A 17,741-nucleotide genomic window follows, 5' to 3' on the forward strand; every position below is an offset into this window, starting at 1 on the left:
TATTCCCACTAAACTTGCTGATATACCTATATACCTAAGCTTGCTGACGAACCTACGCCAGAATCCGAAGGGGATACTCGTCGGATTCCAAAAGGAATGCAACAAAGGTTCCGAAAGGAGCCTTTTCAATTTGAATTTTCACATATATGTAGACATTGAGGGCAAATAAAGCTTCGTGTACTGTCTGCATCTCGTTCTAATGAATAATATCTATAATCTAGCGAAACTGACAAATCGTAATCTTTAAAAGATTTTTCAAAATCATTAATTGATATTGCATTTCAGAAATATGTTTCCGATCCGTTTTTCATCACTTTACGATTGATCGCTTCCCTTCCTGGTTACATTGTTGGTTCCAAATGTTGCGTTTATTTTATTAAGATATTTATTGATAAAAAATGCCATAAAAAGTAATTTATCTGGTACGCCTGCCAACCACTCCCCACAACCAACAAAACAAAATAGCACAAACAAATAAAAATCACCATTCCGATTCCTTGATCTCCGCACAGAACTACCTTGACGCGCCAAACTCGTCATCGCCGTTCAGCACCGGACTCTTTTCGCCAACTCAGCTGCTGCTGCAACAGCCGCCTCCCATCGGCGGTGTCAGTGCGGGTGGATCGATCGAGCTGGGAGGAGTCGGCGGCGGCAGCGGCAGCATCGGTGGTGTCACTCAACAGAATCCGTATCGATTCGGCATCGGCGGCGGTGTCTCCAGTCATCAGTATTTGCTCAACGACAGCAGTGAGTTTGCGAGCCTTCCACCGCGGATCAACCATCAGCAGCTCTACCAGCATCAGCAACAGCAGCAGCAGCTGTCGTCGGTAGGAGGACGGAGGCATCCACTGCAGCGGAACCAGAGTTCGTCGTTTCAAGACTTGCTGAATGCGCAAAGAATGTGAGTACCATTAGCTTAGTTACGAACGGTACGACAATGACGGTTGGTGGTGCGGCGTTTTGCTTGCTCTCTTTATTCGCACTGTTCCTTGGCTTTGCGCGAATAGGATCAGCAAACTGCACAGAGTGGAGGGGAGAGTCATGCACCACTGAATATGAGGACAGAATTTAAATATCTTTCTTGAGGTGTTCGATCGGTATAAATTTTCAAAGCGATTGTTTGAGTGAAATGATTGCTGTTCAAAGAACCAATTTTCTGCGGTATTTCTATGCATATCACATCAAACGGCATGAACTTATTTAAAAATACCTCAGACCTAACGATTAGGCATTTTCTACGAAGCAAGATTTTGTATCAATTCTGCATAATGATTTAATATCTACATTTTTTCATACAGCTTGTCTTTGGTAAATCATTGGCTGCCGACGGTATGTAAAAATAAGGAAAGCTTATAGCTTGGTCAAACCATAGCAATCTTATCAATCTGCAATGCTTATGTCACCAGTAATGTTGCAGAAGGCGCACATTTCTCTACATCATAATCTACATATAATATTATAGGCATACGATCGGATCCAGACACATGATACGGCATAACCAGGAAAAGCAAACTTTGCACTGTTGCGTTCACAAGAAGTATTGAGTTGGCAACATGATTCTCTCGTAAACTCTGTCGCTGCTATTAATAATGTATCGATGCATACCCGTGTTGCGATTTATAAGACTTAATTCCAAAGAGAAACTGAATCAGGCTGGGAGGTATGGTCTCATGGGATGTGATGATATATTTGTTTAATTAATAGTTCAGGATTCAAAAGATTCCATTGTGGTTTAAACAAAAGAATTGATATATGATTGATAGAAGTACTCCAGAAATATAGCATAATAATAATTTTGGATTTAAACGGGATTTAATGATTTCAGAAACGTGTACTGCTTTAGAATGTTTGGGATTCAAACTCAAACATAAATTGTATGGGAAGTGTATTGAAGTGTATTTGAATCACAAAAGCTATGTAGACTGGAGTCGCGTTTAGGAGACTTAAATTGCCATAATAACTTTTCAATCCCGAGAAAACAGTTGAAAATAAAAATCAAAACATCATCTCAACCTGAACTATACAATGAGACAAGGCTCAGTTTATATCCTAGTTTGGATTCCGTTCCTGACCGGATGCCGAAGGGAATCCTGACCGGATTCCGGAAGGGAATCCTGACCGGATTCCGGAAGGGAATCCTGACCGGATTCCGGAAGGGAATCCTGACCGGATTCCGGAAGGGAATCGGATTCCGGAAGGGAATCCTGACCGGATTCCGGAGGGGAATCCTGACCGGATTCCGGAAAGGAATCCTGACCGGATTCCGGAAAGGAATCCTGGCCGGATTCCGGAAGGGAATCCTGACCGGATTCTGGAAGGGAATCCTGACCGGATTCCGGAAGGGAATCCTGACCGGATTCCGGAAGGGAATCCTGACCGGATTCCGGAAGGGAATCCTGACCGGATTCCAGAAGGGAATCCTGACCGGATTCCGGAAGGGAATCCTGACCGGATTCCGGAAGGGAATCCTGAACGGATTCCGGAAGGGAATCCTGACCGAATTCCGGAAGGGAATCCTGACCGGATTCCGGAAGGGAATCCTGACCGGATTCCGGAAGGGAATCCTGACCGAATTCAGGAGGGAATCCTGACCGGATTCCGGAGGGAATCCTGACCGGATGCCGGAGGGAATCCTAACCGGATTCCGGAGGGAATCCTAACCGGATTCCGGAGGGAATCCTAACCGGATTCCGGAGGGAATCCTAACCGGATTCCGGAGGAAATCCTAACCGGATTCCGGAGGGAATCCTAACCAGATTCCGGAGGGAATCCTAACCGGATTCCGGAGGGAATCCTAACCGGATTCCGGAGGGAATCCTAACCGGATTCCGGAGGGAATCCTAACCGGATTCCGGAGGGAATCCTAACCGGATTCCGGAGGGAATCCCAACCGGATTCCGGAGGGAATCCCAACCGGATTCCGGAGGGAATCCCAACCGGATTCCGGAGGGAATCCCAACCGGATTCCGGAGGGAATCCCAACCGGATTCCGGAGGGAATCCTGACGGGATTCCGGAGGGAATCCTGACCTGATTCCGGAGGGAATCCTGACCGGATTCCGGAGGGAATCCTGACCGGATTCCGGAGGGAATCCTAACCGGATTCCGGAGGGAATCCCTACAGTCACGCCGAGACAATCCTGACCGGATCCCGGGCGTGATCCTGACCGGATTCCGGAGGGAATCCTGACCGGATTCCGGAGGGAATCCTGACCGGATTCCGGGGGAATTCCTGACCGTATGCCGGAGGAATCCTGACCGGATTCCGGAGGAATCCTGACCGGATTCCGGAGGAATCCTGACCGATTCCGGAGGAATCCTGACCGGATTCCGGAGGAATCCTGACCGATTCCGGAGGAATCCTGACCGGATTCCGGAGGAATCCTGACCGGATTCCGGAGGGAATCCTGACCGGATTCCGGAGGAATCCTGACCGGATTCCGGAGGAATCCTGACCGGATTCCGGAGGAATCCTGACCGGATTCCGGAGGAATCCTGACCGGATTCCGGAGGAATCCTGACCGATTCCGGAGGGAATCCTGACCGGATTCCGGAGGAATCCTGACCGGATTCCGGAGGAATCCTGACCGGATTCCGGAGGAATCCTGACCGGATTCCGGAGGAATCCTGACCGGATTCCGGAGGGAATCCTGACCGGATTCCGGAGGAACCTGACCGATTCCGGAGGAATCCTGACCGGATTCCGGAGGAATCCTGACCGATTCCGGAGGAATCCTGACCGGATTCCGGAGGAATCCTGACCGGATTCCGGAGGGAATCCTGACCGGATTCCGGAGGAATCCTGACCGATTCCGGAGGAATCCTGACCGATTCCGGAGGGAATCCTGACCGGATTCCGGAGGAATCCTGACCGATTCCGGAGGAATCCTGACCGATTCCGGAGGAATCCTGACCGGATTCCGGAGGAATCCTGACCGATTCCGGAGGAATCCTGACCGGATTCCGGAGGAATCCTGACCGGATTCCGGAGGAATCCTGACCGATTCCGGAGGGAATCCTGACCGGATTCCGGAGGAGGGAATCCTGACCGGATTGCGGAGGCGGGAATCCAGACCGGATTCTGGAGGAAGGAATCCTGACCGGATTCCGGAGGAATCCTGACCGATTCCGGAGGAATCCTGACCGGATTCCGGAGGGAATCCTGACCGGATTCCGGAGGAGGGAATCCTGACCGGATTCCGGAGGAGGGAATCCTGACCGGATTCCGGAGGAGGGAATCCTGACCGGATTCCGGAGGAGGGAATCCTGACCGGATTCCGGAGGAGGGAATCCTGACCGGATTCCGGAGGAATCCTGACCGGATTCCGGAGGAATCCTGACCGATTCCGGAGGAATCCTGACCGGATTCCGGAGGAATCCTGACCGGATTCCGGAGGAATCCTGACCGGATTCCGGAGGAATCCTGACCGGATTCCGGAGGAATCCTGACCGGATTCCGGAGGGAATCCTGACCGGATTCCGGAGGAATCCTGACCGGATTCCGGAGGGAATCCTGACCGATTCCGGAGGAATCCTGACCGATTCCGGAGGAATCCTGACCGGATTCCGGAGGAATCCTGACCGGATTCCGGAGGAATCCTGACCGATTCCGGAGGAATCCTGACCGGATTCCGGAGGAATCCTGACCGGATTCCGGAGGAATCCTGACCGGATTCCGGAGGAATCCTGACCGATTCCGGAGGAATCCTGTCCGGATTCCGGAGGGAATCCTGTCCGGATTCCGGAGGGAATCCTGTCCGGATTCCGGGGGGAATCCTGACCGGATTCCGGAGGGAATCCTGACCGAATTCCGGAAGGAATCCTGACCGGATTCCGGAGGGAATCCTGACCGAATTCCGGAAGGAATCCTGACCGGAGGGAATCCTGACCGGATTCCGGAGGGAATTCTGACCGGAGGGAATCCTGACCAGATTCCGGAGGGAATCCTGACCGGATTCCGGAGGAAATCCTGACCGGATTCCGGAGGGAATTCTGACCGGATTCCGGAGGGAATCCTGACCGGATTCCGGAGGGAATCCTGACCGGATTCCGGAGGGAATCCTGACCGGATTCCGGAGGGAATCCTGACCGGATTCCGGAGGGAATCCTGACCGATTCCGGAGGAATCCTGACCGATTCCGGGGGGAATCCTGACCGGATTCCGGAGGGAATCCTGACCGGATTCCGGAGGGAATCCTGACCGGATTCCGGAGGGAATCCTGACCGAATTCCGGAGGGAATCCTGACCTGATTCCGGAGGGAATCCTGACCGGATTCCGGAGGGAATCCTGACCGGATTCCGGAGGGAATCCTGACCGGATTCCGGAGGGAATCCTGACCGGATTCCGGAGGGAATCCTGACCGGATTCCGGAGGGAATCCTGACCGGATTCCGGAGGGAATCCTGACCGGATTCCGGAGGGAATCCTGACCGGATTCCGGAGGGAATCCTGACCGGATTCCGGAGGAAGTCCTGACCGGATTCCGGAGGGAATCCTGACCGGATTCCGGAGGGAATCCGGAGGGAATCCTGACCGGATTCCGGAGGGAATCCTGACCGGATTCCGGAGGGAATCCTGACCGGATTCCGGAGGGAATCCTGACCGGATTCCGGAGGGAATCCTGACCGGATTCCGGAGGGAATCCTGACCGGATTCCGGAGGGAATCCTGACCGCATCCCGGAGGGAATCCTGACCGGATTCCGGAGGGAATCCTGACCGGATTCCGGAGGGAATCCTGACCGGAGTGAATCCTCACCGGATTCCCGAGAGAATCCTGACCGGATTCCGGAGGGAATCCTGACCGAATTCCGGAGGGAATCCTGACCGGATTCCGGAGGGAATCCTGACCGGATTCCGGAGGGAATCCTGACCGGATTCCGGAGGGAATCCTGACCGGATTCCGGAGGGAATCCTGACCGGATTCCGGAGGGAATCCTGACCGGATTCCGGAGGGAATCCTGACCGGATTCCGGAGGGAATCCTGACCGAAGGGAATCCTAACCGGATTCCGGAGGGAATCCTGACCGGATTCCGAAGGGAATCCTGACCGTATTCCAAAGGGAATCCTGACCGGATTCCGGAGGGAATCCTGACCGGATTCCGGAGGGAATCCTGACCGGATTCCGGAGGGAATTCTGAACGGATTCCGGAGGGAATTCTGAACGGATTCCGGAAGGAATGCTGACCCGATTCCGGAGGGAATCCTGACCGGATTCCGGAGGGAATCCTTACTGGATTCCGGAGAAAATACTGACCGGATTCCGGAGAGAATCCTGACCGGATTCCGGAGGGAATCCTGACCGGATTCCGGAGAGAATCCTGACCGGATTTCGGAGGGAATTCTGACCGGATTCCGAAGCGAAGCCTGCCCCGATTCCGGAGGGACTCCTGCCCGGATCCCGGAGGGAATCCTGACCGGATTCCGGAGGAATCCTGACCAGATTCCGGAGGGAATCCTGACCGGATTCCGGAGGGAATCCTGACCGGATTCCGGAGGGAATCCTGACCGGATTCCGGAGGGAATCCTGACCGGATTCCGGAGGGAATCCTGACCGGATTCCGGAGGGAATCCTGACCAGATTCCGGAGGGAATCCTGACCGGATTCCGGAGGGAATCCTGACCGGATTCCGGAGGGAATCCTGACCGGATTCCGGAGGGAATCCTGACCGGATTCCGGAGGGAATCCTGACCGGATTCCGGAGGGAATCCTGACCGGATTCCGGAGGGAATCCTGACCGGATTCCGGAGGGAATCCTGACCGGATTCCGGAGGGAATCCTGACCGGATTCCGGAGGGAATCCTGACCGGATTCCGGAGGGAATCCTGACCGGATTCCGGAGGGAATCCTGACCGGATTCCGGAGGAATCCTGACCGGATTCCGGAGGAATCCTGACCGGATTCCGCAGGAATCCTGACCGGATTCCGGAGGGAATCCTGACCGGATTCCGGAGGGAATCCTGACCGGATTCCGGAGGGAATCCTGACCGGATTCCGGAGGGAATCCTGACCGGATTCCGGAGGGAATCCTAACCGGATTCCGGCGGAATCCTAACCGGATTCCGGCGGGAATCCTAACCGGATTCCGGCGGGAATCCTAACCGGATTCCGGCGGGAATCCTAACCGGATTCCGGCGGGAATCCTAACCGGATTCCGGGGGGAATCCTAACCGGATTCCGGCGGAATCCCAACCGATTCCGGCGAATCCTAACCGGATTCCGGCGGGAATCCTAACCGATTCCGGCGGAATCCTTACCGGATTCCGGAGGAACTCTTACCGGATTCCGGAGGAATCCTTACCGGATTCCGGAGGGAATCCTTACCGGATTCCGGAGGAACTCCTTACCGATTCCGGAGGAATCCTTACGGATTCCAGCGGAATCCCAACCGGATTCCAGCGGAATCCTAACCGATTCCGGCGGAATCCTAACCGGATTCCGGCGGAACTCACCGATTCCGGCGGAATCCTTACCGGATTCCGGCGGAATCCTAACCGGATTCCGGCGGGAATCCCAACCGATTCCGGAGGGAATCCTAACCGGATTCTGGAGGGAGGGAATCCTAACCGGATTCCGGAGGGAGGGAATCCTAACCGGATTCCGGAGGGAGGGAATCCTAACCGGATTCCGGAGGGAGAGCATCCTAACCGGATTCCGGAGGGAATCCCAACCGGATTCCGGAGGAATCCTAACCGGATTCCGGAGGAATCCTAACCGGATTCCGGAGGGAGGGAATCCCAACCGGATTCCGGAGGGAATCCTAACCGGATTCCGGAGGAATCCTAACCGGTTTCCGGAGGAATCCTAACCGGTTTCCGGAGGAATCCTAACCGATTCCGGAGGAATCCAACCGGATTCAGGAGGGAATCCCAACCGGATTCCGGAGGGATTCCTAACCGGATTCCGGAGGGAATCCTAACCGGATTCCGGAGGGAATCCTAACCGGATTCCGGAGGGAATCCTAACCGGATTCCGGAGGGAATCCTAACCGGATTCCGGAGGGAATCCTAACCGGATTCCGGAGGGAATCCTAACCGGATTCCGGAGGGAATCCTAACCGGATTCCGGAGGGAATCCTAATCGATGAGGAAGGAATTCTAATCGGATTCCGGAGGGAATCCTAACCGGATTCCGGAGGGAATCCTAACCGGATTCCGGAGGGAATCCTAACCGGATTCCGGAGGGAATCCTAACCGGATTCCGGAGGGAATCCTAACCGGATTCCGGAGGGAATCCTAACCGGATTCCGGAGGGAATCCTGACCGGATTCCGGAGGGAATCCTGACCGGATTCCGGAGGGAATCCTAACCTAAATCTTCTAATATTATTAGTTCCTAAATTTCTTCAGGCTTCCAAAAATCCTTAATATCTTTTACGGATTTTGACTATTTATCAGTAATCGTATTTTTATGGTCCCTTATTGATTTTTGAAACTTGTCCAATCAAAATTGCACAACACTTTAGAGCTTTTGGAATGTTTCAAAGAAAGTTCAGCGCTGTTAGGGTTTCTAAAAGCTCTTAAGTGTTGTGGAATTTTGATTGGAAAAGTTTTAAAAGTAAGTTTTAATATTTCTGGATTCCTTTTGGTTTTCAGAAGTTAGGAAGTACGTTTAAATTTTTTTTACGAATATTCAGGAATAATTAAAAAAATTTGCCAAGTGGATTATTTTCGAGCTTACCATTCATCTCTACTGGGTTCATTTGGTACTTAAAGCAAGAGTTACATGCCTGTGAAACTACTTCGGCAAATACTTAAGAGACGTAAGGTGCAATAAATGTTAGTCACATCCTTGATAACGACTAGTAAGAATATCAGTCATATCGCCACATAGGTTTACGGATCTTTATGTGCTTCCGTAAAACCACAAGCACAATCTGAGGCATCGTAAATTTTTGATTCAACGAAAATACCGGAATACTGATTATGACGAATCCCTGATTCATGGATGAACGGTCGTCCATGAATCCCGGCCGATATTGGCTTGTCGTCGGTGGTATAACATTTGGTTGGTTGGCTTCGTTCAGATGTGAGATAGCGCGGTAGTTGCAGCAATCCAGCTTTCGGTCAAATTCTATAGGTAACACACGCAACTATCCTTCCGCTCCTCCGTTAGAAGCTTGCCCTGAATTTGGTTTAAATACCGTGTTTAGTAGGTCTCTTGGTAGTTGGACTTGTTTTGCGACTGATCAATCACTTAGTAGATTTCCTTGTACATAGTTGTTATTTTTCAAAACACTTAAAAAAACTCAATTGTAGGAATCGATGAAAGACTCGTTTTAATTTTTGTATTTTGGTTGTTTGGTTGTTTACATACATTCGAAAAACATAAATTTATAAAAACATGCAAGCTTCTGAATATAAATTTAATGAATTTCCGCCCATTCCGTCATGAATGCAACCCTCTTACAATCTCCACAAGAATGAAAAGGGGTCATGTTTAAACTGCAGTTTTGAGATTCTTAAAAAAATAAAACATTTCGTTAACTCCACCTTTCACTTCCCCAGCTGCCTATTTCACCAATCGAAAAGTTTATGAGAGATATGATGGCTGGTTAATTAATGTGCATTTATGAAGAAGCCACAATCGAATTAATCAACTGCGCAATATGCAAGTGAACAAAATAATTAAGCATCCTGAATAGTAATCCGAGTGGTCACCAGCAGGAGGAAATCAATTTGATAAATTTTCAGCGTAGTGCGTTCTCCAGAATTTGGTCTCTGAAAATACGCTTGTGATTTTGTTGTACACTGCCCTTATTCGCATAAGAGTCCCATGTCATTTTCGCCGACTTGAGTAATTTGCACTTGTTTTACATGGAGAAACAAAAAAAAATTAAAAATTGAAAACATTGGTATCTCTCCAAAAAATTTACATAATATTCTTTATCCGTATTTATTGCTGTGGGATAATTAAATGGACCATACTTAAGTTTATTTTTTTGTGTAAAAGAGTACCTCTCAAAATCTGGAATCTGATTTTTATACGAGTAAATATCAAGATGAGACAACAAAAGTGGGATTTGTTTTAAGATTTCTAGAACAAAGCCTACTATGTTATCGGTTTCTCTTGAAAAGGAGACAATTTTAAGCTAATTTCTGAAAGAAAATCAAAATCGTCAAAAACTTACATGGAACTCTTATGCGAATCCTGGCAGTTTTATAGTCATCTCTAAAACCTTATGCTTCTTGAGTCTCACTGAGCACATACATTTTGTTATTAATACGGCAAAATTAGCTTACGTCTGAATATAACACAGTGTTTCAACTTGCCCCGATTCGCGGGGCAAGTTGAAATGATGCATATAAAAAAATAATTTAAATATAAAAAATATTTATAAAAAAGTTTGTTAAGGTTGCTTATTTTTTATGTATAATATTTGGCCCGAACTAGCAAACACCGCAAACGGATTCAAAATATACCAAAGGGTGATTTTTTTACAGCACTTTGAATTTCAACTTTGAAAAAACCGTTTCAACTTGCCCCGGTGTACCTCTAATACAAAAAAATGTGTATCTATACAAATGAATATAATACAAAGTAACAACCACTTATTCGTTATTAAAAATGTGAATATTATCTTGAAGATCATTATTATTGTCTTTATTAACGAGACTTTCAGTACTTTGCCAGCTCAGCTCCTTAGTTGTGGGAGCGTATTTGCCCATTATCTTCATTTCTAAGAGGTGGAATCAATGAGTCAAAAATTTTAAAACGTCGTTAAATGTGGCTGTTACATTTTTGTGCAAACAATAGAACATAAGAAAATTCTAAGAGATTGTTATTCGTTTATCATAGAACGGCTGTTTTTCTTTTGATTCCAACAAACTTCTGCGACAATGTCATACTCTCCGCTTATAAGCGACTTAAATTTGGGTACCGATGAATCAAACGCCAATTGTTAAACCCAACCGAAAGCGGTTAAAACCGATAGCCACCTCACGATCCATGATCGTTTTAATATGCGAAAATTGCAAGCCGCACACAATCCCTTTGTGGCAAAGCCACCGATTCGCGCGCGAAAGGTCCGTCCGATGCCGACCAACTCAGCGGCTGCTGAGGCTCCAAAGCTCCGATCGCGCGATCATTACCGTTCGAGTAACGCACGCGTTCAGAAGTGTTTTCCATCGGTCGCGATTCCAGCGTTCAACCGATTAAAGTAGCGGAATATAAACAAAGAAAATCGGTTCATAATTCGACGTTGATTGAAATTGGGCTGCACCATTTTCGCGGTAGCGGGTGGCGTCAATTGGAACACGGCTTGTGGCGTTGGAAGTGCCTTCTGTTTGACGGAGCGCGGCGGCGGCGGTGCAAGTGCGTAACGTTCGGTTCGCAGTGACTGTATTGCGCGCGCGGCCACCTGACGCGGGTTCTGCTCCGCGGTCGGTATACGCAAATCATCACCTGAAGCATAAACAACCCATTCATAACTGTTGTGTTTGTCGTTTGCCGTGAGGCGGCGGCGGTGAAAAAACTACGCCCGTGGAAAACCGTGGCTGACCGCGGGGTTGCTGCACGGGGGCATGTGCGGCTGTAGCCCAAATTGATAGCACGTGGAGTGAGACAGAAACGTGTCTGACGGATTGTGGTGGTGCGGTGTTTGATCGACCGGCGTGATTGTTATGCGTTTCTTGATTCGGTCGATTTAAATGGATTTTGGCGTAACATGGTTAGGCAGTTTATTAAACGCTTGCGGTGAGTAAATATTGACTCAAGTGCGCACTACGGCGCTTTGTGCCATTCGGTTTTGGTTGAAGAGGAACTCCCCGACGATCACCGTAATTGCAGATATCGGCTGCCAAGCGATGATTGGAGTATTTTTCCTTTCCTGCGCAATAAACTTGTCTATAAACTGAATTTAAAATGGGTTGCTGATTCACTAGCGACGCAGCCACAAGAAACATTTTATGCGCTTCAGGTTGCAGTGATGATGCATTTGTGCGTGATTCACAGTTTTCATCAGCAACGATTGGATTAGTGTTTTCAATTTGGATTTATTGGATGGTTTCTTTCAGATCCTATATCAAACATTTTGCTTTGCAATTATGTACTGGACTTTATATCACCTTTGTAAAATTCCAATGAGTTTTTAGCATAATTTCGCGGTTTATCTTTATAAATTAAAAGTTTAAGAATAAGAAATAGACTCAATTAAATTATAGAATATTCTTATTCGAGTGCATTGTGCGCACACGAGTTCAATTTTATATAACATATTACTTATCATGTGTCCCATATACAAAAAGGGCAGCAGGGACAGCAGGGACAGAATGGACCATGTCCAAGGGCTTGACGACCCCTCCCCAGCTGTCTGCGAGTCAGGGAGAACTGCCTAGGGCGTGGTGGGATTTAGCAGTGGGCTCTGCTAAAATCCCTCCCAAAAAACCACAAGTGCCCGTAAGCGGACTCTATCAAAGCGACTGTGTGCCGCTTCAAAAGCACAAGCCCAGGGAGTGCCAATTGGCATGTGGAGTGTCCCTACATCGGTAGGGTAGTGCGTGAGCTGCTTCGGCAGGGAGTGAGTGATCTGTTTGTGCTGAGGCAGGAGTGTCATAGCGCGTCACCGCTATTGTCACCTCGAAGCGCAGAAGAAGTCTGAGTATGGACTGCACATGCTAAGGTAAGAGTGTCGTAGCGTAGTATCGTTGATTGGTCCCTACATACCGCTATCGACACCTCGAGGCATGGCAGTGGAGTGTTAGAGTGAGTTGGGGAGTGTCCCTACTTCGGTAGGGTAGCGCGTGAGCTGCTTCGGCAGGGAGTGAGTGATCTGGTTGTGCTGAGGCAGGAGTGTCATAGCGTGTCGCCGCTATTGTCACCTCGAAGCGCAGCAGAAGTCTGAGTATGGACTGCACATGCTGAGGTAGGAGTCGAGGTACCTTCTCGACACCTCGAGGCATGGCAGTGGAGTGTTAGAGTGAGCACCCGAAAAAGGGTCACATGGAGCGAATGGTCTTTGGAGAAGCTGCTTCGGCGGGAGGGTAGCAGTGGGTTGTACCCACACACCTACAGTTGTGCACATATGGTGCATGGGGAGTGTCCCTGCTTCGGCAGGGTAGCGTGTGGTCTGCTTCGGCAGTGGTGTGATTGATCTGCTCGTGCTGAGGCAGGAGTGTCGTAGCGTAATATCTGTAGGCCCAGGCAGTTACCGCTATTGACACCTCGAGGCATGGCAGCGGAGCGCCCGGGAAAGCATCCAAGTAAGACTCAAATGGAGTGAATGGTGTGCGAGCACCCAAGTCAGTCTCGCGTGGGACGAGTGCCTGTGTGAGCGATAATGAGCGAGTACGCTTAGTACTGCCGTCCCCCCAGAAGTAGTACTGCGAGGTAGTTCCTGGGGGAAACGATGGTGGAGCCCAAGGGAGTTTAGTCGGTATTACCGGTATGGTCGAGTCCGACACTCCAGTACACTTCCGTGTGGTAGTTTGGCAACTACAATGCACGTGTACTGGGTTAGTGTGTAAATGCATTCTCCCTTGTAAAAAAAAAATATATATATATACAAAAAGGGCGATAACTTGGACTGTAGTGAGTACCGTGCAATCACATTGCTGAACAAGGTACTCTCTCACATTGTTGTCAACTGCAAAAGAGTTCATGGGGCAGTACCAGGCGGGATTCATGGGCGAACGCTTTATCGCGCACAATGTGTTCATCATACGCGAGATTTCGCAGAAATTCCGTGAAAACAACGTGCCCTCACATTATCTATTAAACGACTTCAAAGCCGCATATGATACAAACGATCGGGACCAGCTATGGCAGCTAATGCACGAACATGGATTTCCGGATAAATTGACGCGGTTGATCAAAGCGACGATGGATCGGGTGATGTGCGTAGTTCGAGTTTCAGGGGCATTCTGCAGGCAAGGACCGAGCTCAAAGGAGACGACTGTTATATACAACACAGGCCGCCAATATGACTCTTCCAAACACTAAGCTTTAGCTTTAGCAACCTCCTGGAAACTTAACATTCCCCTTCTTCTCTCATTAAAAAAAAAGCATAGGATGTAATGCTTGTTTTTCTCCTGGGGTATTTGAATGAGACGAAGGCACCATACTAAACTTTTAACAACATTATGGTTTTAATACCAGGACAATGATTTAGAACATGGATTCCCAATCTGTGGGTCACGAAAGATAAAATGTGATTCATACATTCGTTTCCATTCCATGCTACAAATCTGTACAAGCTTTAAAATAAGGATATAAGTTATGGAAGGATGATTAGAGAATAACAAATTTACGAAGCCTTCTTTTATTATCCGACATTTTAGATACTACAATGATGTTTCAATTTCTTTCAAAAACATTACAAATCTTACTCAAATGTAATCCAAAACAAAGCAGTGTTGAACTTCATACTAAAAAGATTTCAAAGCAGCCAAATAAGAATAAGGAAATTCTTGCTATGAGTACGTTGTCTTATATCCCTACCTAACTAACCTTATAACAATATTAAATAGTTTGTTTATATCACAAAGAACCGTGGCTCCGTAAAGTGTTATACACGCCTAAGCCTACCAAATGAACAAAACAAAAGACAGAAAAAACATAACAATCCAAATTCAATCCAAAACAAATCCAATCCAAATTCAATTCAATCCAAACCCAATCCAATCCACATCTAATCCAAATCCAATCAAATCCAAATCCAAATTCCATAAAAATTCAATCCAAACCCGAATCCAAATTATATCCAAATCCAATACAAATCCAAATCCAATCCAAATCCAATCCAAATCCAATCCAAATCCAATCCAAATCCAATCCAAATCCAATCCAAATCCAATCCAAATCCAATCCAAATCCAATCCAAACCCAATCCAAAACAATCCAAATCCAATCCAAATCCAATCCAAATCCAATCCAAAACCAATCCAAAGACAATCCAAATCCAATCCAAACCAATCCAAACCAATCGCAACCAATCCAAACCAACCAAACCAATCCAAACCAATCAAAATCAAATCCAAACCAACCTAAACCAACCAAACCAACCAAACCAATCCAAACCAATCAAAACCAAACCAAACCAATCCAAACCAATCCAAACCAATCCAAACCAATCCAAACCAACCAAACCAATCCAAACCAAACCAAATCAAACCAAACCAATCCAAGTCCAATCCCAATCCAATCCAAACCAATCCAAACCAATCCAAACCAATCCAAACCAATCCAAACCAAACCAAACCAATCCAAACCAATCCAAACCAATCCAACCAATCCAAACCAACCAAACCAATCCAAACCAATCCAAACCAACCAAACCAACCAAACCAATCCAAACCAATCCAAACCAATCAAAACCAATCCAAACCAATCCAAACCAATCAAACCAACCAAACCAACCAAATCAAACCAAACCAATCCAAACCAACCAATCCAACCAAACCAAACCAACCAAACCAATCCAAACCAATCCCAAACCAACCAAACCAATCCAAACCAACCAAACCAACCAAACCAATCCAAACCAACCAAACCAACCAAACCAACCAAACCAATCCAAACCAATCCAAACCAATCCAAACCAACCAAACCAATCCAAACCAATCCAAACCAACCAAACCAATCCAAACCAATCCAAACCAATCCAAACCAACCAAACCAATCCAAACCAACCAAACCAATCCAAACCAATCCAAACCAATCCAAACCAATCCAAACCAACCAAACCAACCAAACCGATCCAAACCAACCAAACCAACCAAACCAATCCAAACCAATCCAAACCAATCCAAACCAACCAAACCAATCCAAACCAACCAAACCAACCAAACCAACCAAACCAACCAAACCAATCCAAACCAATCCAAACCAATCCAAACCAATCCAAACCAATCCAAACCAATCCAAACCAACCAAACCAAATCCAAACCAACCAAACCAATCCAAACCAATCCAAACCAATCCAAACCAGTCCAAACCAACCAAACCAACCAAACCAATCCAAACCAATCCAAACCAATCCAAACCAACCAAACCAACCAAACCAATCCAAACCAACCAAACCAATCCAAACCAACCAACCAAACCAATCCAAACCAATCCAAACCAATCCAAACCAATCCAAACCAACCAAACCAATCCAAACCAATCCAAACCAACCAAACCAATCCAAACCAATCCAAACCAACCAAACCAATCCAAACCAATCCAAACCAACCAAACCAACCAAACCAAACCAACCAAACCAATCCAAACCAATCCAAACCAATCCAAACCAACCAAACCAACCAAACCAATCCAAACCAATCCAAACCAACCAAACCAACCAAACCAACCAAACCAATCCAAACCAATCCAAACCAACCAAACCAATCCAAACCAATCCAAACCAATCCCAAATCCAAACCAAATCCAAACCAAACCAAACCAAACCAACCAAACCAATCCAAACCAACCAAACCAATCCAAACCAATCCAAACCAACCAAACCAATCCAACCAAACCAATCCAAACCAATCCAAACCAACCAAACCAATCCAAACCAACCCAAACCAATCCAAACCAACCAAACCAATCCAAACCAATCCAAACCAATCCAAACCAATCCAAACCAACCAAACCAACCAAACCAACCAAACCAATCCAAACCAACCAAACCAATCCAAACCAACCAAACCAACCAAACCAATCCAAACCAACCAAACCAACCAAACCAACCAAACCAATCCAAACCAACCAAACCAACCAAACCAATCCAAACCAATCCAAACCAATCCAAACCAATCCAAACCAATCCAAACCAATCCAAACCAAACCAAACCAACCAAACCAATCCAAACCAATCCAAACCAACCAAACCAACCAAACCAACCAAACCAACCAAACCAATCCAAACCAAACCAAACCAATCCAAACCAACCAAACCAATCCAAACCAACCAAACCAATCCAAACCAACCAAACCAACCAAACCAATCCAAACCAAACCAAACCAACCAAACCAATCCAAACCAACCAAACCAATCAGAACCAATCAGAATCAAACCAAACCAATCCAAACCAAACCAAACCCAAACCAAATCCCAACCAATCCAAACCAATCCAAACCAATCCAAACCAATCCAAACCAACCAAACCAACCAAACCAACCAAACCAATCCAAACCAACCAGAATCCAATCAGAAATCAATCCAACCAATCCAAACCAACCAAACCAACGCAAACCAATCCAAACCAATCCAAACCAACCAAACCAATCCAAACCAATCCAAACCAACCAAACCAACCAAACCAATCCAAACCAATCCAAACCAATCCAAACCAATCCAAACCAATCCAAACCAACCAAACCAATCCAAACCAATCCAAACCAACCAAACCAACCAATCCAAACCAATCCAAACCAACCAAACCAATCCAAACCAATCCAAACCAACCAAACCAATCCAAACCAACCAAACCAACCAAACCAATCCAAACCAAACCAATCCAAACCAATCCAAACCAATCCAAACCAATCCAAACCAACCAAACCAACCAAACCAACCAAACCAATCCAAACCAATCCAAACCAATCCAAACCAATCCAAACCAATCCAAACCAACCAAACCAATCCAAACCAACCAAACCAATCCAAACCAATCCAAATCCAACCAAACCAACCAAACCAATCCAAACCAATCCAAACCAATCCAAACCAATCCAAACCAAACCAAACCAATCCAAACCAATCCAAACCAATCCAAACCAATCCAAACCAAACCAATCCAAACCAATCCAAACCAACCA

The 17,741-nt window shown here is 47.2% G+C and overlaps 1 protein-coding gene across 11 annotated transcripts in view; it reads left to right on the forward strand.

Annotated features, from left to right (window-relative positions):
* LOC134205901 (uncharacterized protein DDB_G0283357) overlaps positions 1-17,741 on the forward strand; it is a 191,129-nt gene that overhangs the window by 30,952 nt on the left and 142,436 nt on the right. For all 11 annotated transcript variants that reach the window (XM_062681602.1, XM_062681599.1, XM_062681603.1 and 8 more), the window contains one exon: positions 513-901. In XM_062681602.1, coding sequence (XP_062537586.1) covers positions 513-901 — 389 coding nt within the window. The remainder of the gene's footprint in view (positions 1-512; positions 902-17,741) is intronic.

Source organism: Armigeres subalbatus, chromosome 1 (assembly GCF_024139115.2).
Source record: "Armigeres subalbatus isolate Guangzhou_Male chromosome 1, GZ_Asu_2, whole genome shotgun sequence".
In the NCBI taxonomy this organism is placed as follows: domain Eukaryota; kingdom Metazoa; phylum Arthropoda; class Insecta; order Diptera; family Culicidae; genus Armigeres; species Armigeres subalbatus.